The sequence below is a fragment of the Seriola dumerili genome, unplaced genomic scaffold (assembly GCF_002260705.1).
Source record: "Seriola dumerili isolate Sdu_G_001 unplaced genomic scaffold, Sdu_1.0 BDQW01000415.1, whole genome shotgun sequence".
Lineage (NCBI taxonomy): Eukaryota > Metazoa > Chordata > Actinopteri > Carangiformes > Carangidae > Seriola > Seriola dumerili.
The window spans coordinates 397,995-403,078 of NW_019174670.1; the positions used below are offsets into that span (position 1 = coordinate 397,995).

General features: G+C 43.5%; 1 protein-coding gene across 1 annotated transcript in view; it reads left to right on the forward strand.

The window, feature by feature from the left end:
- The window catches only part of LOC111233677 (serine/threonine-protein kinase Nek11-like), a 44,744-nt gene that overhangs the window by 26,024 nt on the left and 13,636 nt on the right, over window positions 1–5,084 (forward strand). Inside the window, exon 14 of the mRNA XM_022761551.1 lies at window positions 2,457–2,575. Coding sequence (XP_022617272.1) covers window positions 2,457–2,575 — 119 coding nt within the window. The remainder of the gene's footprint in view (window positions 1–2,456; window positions 2,576–5,084) is intronic.

A 5,084-nucleotide genomic window follows, 5' to 3' on the forward strand; every position in this document is an offset into this window, starting at 1 on the left:
CGCTGTCGCTCCACCTTCGTTTCTCTTTACAACTCAACCTGCTATGACTGACTGAGACATTGCCTCTCGTCTGACCTGGATGTGTGATGAACCAAACAGCTGTGAGGTCAGCTACGAGCGCTTCACGTGTCACTGGGGATTACCTGGAACCCTGGAGACCCCCTGAAGTCCCTGGACCTCAGTTCGGGAGCCGCCTATGAGAGATCCACCAGGACTGATGAGGTCTGTTGGATCAGCTCACAGCTGGAGAACGGAGGTGAGGCCGACGCTGCTGCAGGAATTCAAACAGGAACAGCGGAAACGTCTTTGTCATGGAACTGAAAACAGCAACACGTCTAATTGTTCCTCGGATACAGATGTGATTTAGGTTTTCAGTGTTGAAGAACCTCGGGTTCAAAACCAGAAAATATAGATGCACACCAAGAAAACAAAACCAGACTTCATTTAATATTCTAATATTTAAATATTTTTCCTCTTGACAGAGACGAGGGCGGCGTGTTCATTTCCCCTCCAGCAGTCAGATGAAATGTTTCTCATTCACTGTTGGTGAGTCAGGTGTCAGAGAGTCACATGGGTTCATGTTCAGGACTCGGCTCCAGCTTCAGCAGCAGAGACTCGGAGTGAAGCGCTGGATGAGTTTAAAGGGAAACGTGGACGAGCTCTTCGGCTCATTAGTGAGTTTCAGATGTGTGTTTGCATCAAACTGCTCAGGGACACATGATGAAACCTGAAGAGAGATTCTCTGAGATGGAAATAACAATCAGTTTGGAGAGAAATAAAAATGAAAAGTCATGCTGATGTTTTCAGCTGCTTTAATCTCCTGCTGAGAACCTGAACCTGTAAACTTCAGTTAGATCTTTCTCAACACGACCCTCCTCTTCCTCCTCAAGAGAGGAGCTGGTGTGTATGTGTTGTTTTCATCAACCATGGTAACATGTCATTGGTTGCCTGTTGATGACATCATATCCTCTGTGATCATGTGTCAGTGTGTTTGTCTGACAGAAGCTCAACACTTTTTCCACCTCAGTGGTTTTTGGCTCGTTATTAGAACCAGATGATTTTAGTCGTCGGACGTCTGGATCTGAAGTTCTAAGAGAAACAAGCTGCTCAGCTGCAGCTGCTGGAGACGTCCTGACCTCTGTCCTCTGGAGACATCCTGTCCTTTGGAGACTTCCTCTCCTCTGTCATTTGGAGACATCCTGTCCTCTGGAGACGTCCTGACCTGTGTCACTGCAGAGCATCAGTGAATCTCTGATGTCTGAAGTCAAACTGTTTCTCCTGGTTTAATTTCCTGGTGTGTTTGTTGTGGAGAGGAGGAAACCTCTGTGGAGAATTCAGCTGCTGCTAAAAACCTGAACCACTGAAGGAATCACACCAAAGACAATAACTCCCATGATTCCACGCTACTTCAACGTCTGTTTGTTATTGTTTTGATTGAGAGACCCCTGGAGACAGAAGTTAATTAGTCATTGCTTTATCACTGAAGTGTCAGGATGACCTCTGACCTCCAGGCCGTCTTTAAATATTTAAAAAGCTCAGTGGAGTTCAGTTACTGAAACATTTCCAGCTGCTCTCTGATGAGTTCCTGTCTCTTTATTCAGAGTTTTATTTCTCTCTGAATCCCCAACACATCTGCTCCCAGAGCCCCGCCCTCTGTCTGATCCCAGCCTTGTGATTGGCTGACAGATGGAGAGACTGTCAGACCTCAGAGAGACACATGAATTAAACATCCTCTGTCTTTAAAACTCTCAGACCTCGTTAGCAGGAATAATTATCCAGACAGAGCTCCTGTTAAACTGATAAATTAAATCCTTCCAGACTAAAGACTTGGGGAGTTTTACCCACTTTTTTTCTCTCTGTCCCTCACTGGTGTGTGTGTTGATAATTTAACAAACCATGGACACTCTTAATTACATAGGATAAAGAACAGATTACATAATATAATAAACACAATTCATTCATTTTTACATTAATGATCCATTTTTTTTCTGATTCTGCAAGGTTTGGATGGTGGGTCCAGGTGGGCGGGGCTTGGTGACTGCTTTGTTGTGACATCACAAAGTTCCAGAAGTCCTGACGGCTGGTTTTAAGGCTCAGTTTCTGAATACAGGCTGTGTGCATTTCTCTGTGGACTGAGGCTTTGATACTTTCACAGTATTAATATAGAACCTAGACCTGATCTATAATCAAACAATAATCATTATAATCAATCATACCTTTAGACTGGTTGGAGCTTTAACAGACTCCTCCTCACCTGATGTCGACTGTGATGGAGTTTTATTGTAGTTGAACAGATTTACAGTCTATTCCACATTTAGTTCAGCCTCTTCAGCTCAGTCATTCTGAAAGAAATAATGTTGATTAACTGAAAGAGTCTCAGCTTTAATCTGAGCAGCTTCACATCTGTGGTGACAGGACCGTGTGACCGAGTTAACCTGTGTTACCTGTGTGTGCAGATATCCCAGAGGACCCTCAGGCTGCTGAAGTTTACTACAACCAGGATGGATTTGACTCGTGTTCAGAGGATGAGGAGACGGAGACACCTGCAGAGACACTTTACCTGTCTGACCCACAGGTGAGTCTCAGTGGTCAGCTGATTTAGTTGCCCTCCAGATTTTGATCGTCCTCCTTTGTTTCGTAACTTTTACAACTTTTCATGCACCAAGTTTCCAGTGATCAGTAACTCACTTTCACACACAGGAAGTCAACACTTTATTTTTAAACTGTGGAAACTGATCGAGACAAAATCCACTATTCAGTTTATCCATCATTCTTCTCGGGTCGCACTGGCAGCAGGTTAACAAAGGTCGTTCACACATCCCTCACACACACACACACACACACACACACACACACACACACACACACACACACACACACTGAACATGATGTAAGAAGGTTCGTTTTGTGTCTCTTGTTTACGTTCAGCTCGTCTTCATTATTATCCTGTGTTGAAAAGGCCAAATATTATAATGTTTATCTCACTAATTAGGACAGCCAAACATAATGTGTGTGTGTGTGTGTGTGTGTGTGTGTGTGTGTGTGTGTGTGTGTGTGTATGTGTGTGTGTGTGGTGTGTGTGTGTGTGTGTGAGTCTCAGAATTAGCACGGATTATCATGAAACACACAGGATTCTGTAGGTGGAGGATCTGGAGGAGCTTTTGATTTCAGCTGCTGGTTTCATGTGTTTTAATATGACGAGAAGCTTGGTTTGTTTTTGGGCTCAAATTATCATAATATGATTCTCACACACTGAGCTGAGCCCAGTAAAACCTCTAATTAGAGATCTAAGACACACACACACACACACACACACAAGGATAGGGCGTCCTAACCTGCTGTTAACTACGATGCACATTATTAGCAGCTTATTTGCTGTGAAAGAAAATAATTCAAAAAGTGCATTTGTGCATTTTTCCTCAGCTGTTAATAATAATTTAATTTATTCACTGTTTTTAAAACCAAAGTTCACAAAGCTGCGTCTCAGCAGATAAAATGAAGATGTGGAAAATAATAATCCAGGGTTTGAATAAACTGAAAGGAAACACAGAGGAAGAAACATTTGAACTGAAGGGAAGTAAACTGCAGGTAAAAAATTCAGGATTTTAAAGCAGTTTTTACGTATTTTGCCAGATTCCAGCTGCTGGACTGATCGATCAGGTGATCGATCATCAGCTCAGCTCAGATGATCACTTGGACTTCTTGCAGGTCAATACTTCCTTCTTCCCTTTTCCTTCTTCATTTCCCTTCACAGTCAATTTGCACAAAGTATCTGCGTCTCTCTGTCGCTGCATTTATTCATTTGTTTAATTTGAAAAACTAGGTGGTTTTTCAGATTATTCCACAAAAGAAATGGAAACACTTTGCGTTGAAGTCACATGACATCCAAAGACAGTGCAGACGATTGTCTTTGTGTCTTCCGTCAGATACCAGAGGTTTGACTTCCTGTCATGACTGGACCACACGTCTTCATCACCTTCCATTAAACGCTACAGCAGCGGCTGTGGTGAACGACTCAGCAGATGTTGGAAATCTGTCGTCATGTTGAATTGGAACGAATCATGAGAGGAGAAACTCAGCTTCACTCTCACAACCATCCCTCAGCGGAAACACAAACATCCACAATGTGTTCTGTCGACTTTTCTGAAAAAGAAAATCACTTTTATTCTCTGCAACAGAAACGTGTCAAACCTGAGGACAGAGTCCGGTTTGAATAAACTTTACTGGAGCTGTCTCTGGACGAACACGAGCCAGGCGTCAGTGTTTACGTTCAGTGTGAGCTCCACACTCCACACAGTGGTTGATCAGCTGAGTCACACAGTGAGAGAATAAGAGATCCTGGTCGTGCACAAAGGAAGACGATATCTCAAGCCTGAACTTAAAACTAAAGCTAAACCTGAACCTGAACCTGAACCTGAAGCTGAAGCTGAAGCTAAAGCTAAAGCTAAACCTCAACCTGAAGACAAAGCTAAAGCTAAGCCTTCAAACAGCTCTCTCTACCTGCGGGGACCTCATGGGTCAGTGTGTGTGTGTAGTCCCCACCAGGATATAAACGTAAGCCCACACATACACACACACACACACACACACACACACACACACACACACACACACACACACACACTCTTCCAGGTCTACAGCTCAAAGACGAGTCAGATCCTATTGTTCAGTAAACAGGACCTCTGCATCCAGGTCGATCACAGTCAGTTCAGTACACCGGGCCGAGGGGCGAGTCCAATATACTATATATATATATATATATATATATATATATATATAGAGAGAGAGAGAGAGAGAGAGAGAGAGAGAGAGAGAGAGGTTTTGAAAGCCAGCAGCCAATTTGTGGTCAAGTTTAAGAGGGTGGGAGGCTGAGAAAGATTAAACCTATTTGTCACTGCTGATAGTGATGACAGGAAAAAACGGAGAGAGGAAGAGAAGAGGTGGAGCTGGATTATTAGAGAGAGAGACAATGAGAAACAGCCTCTAAGACTGAGCCTTTATCTCTGGTTGTTGTAGAGAGGAAGAGGAGAAGGAGAGGAGAGGAGAGGAGGAGAGGAGGAGGAGGAGGAGAGGAGGAGGAGGGG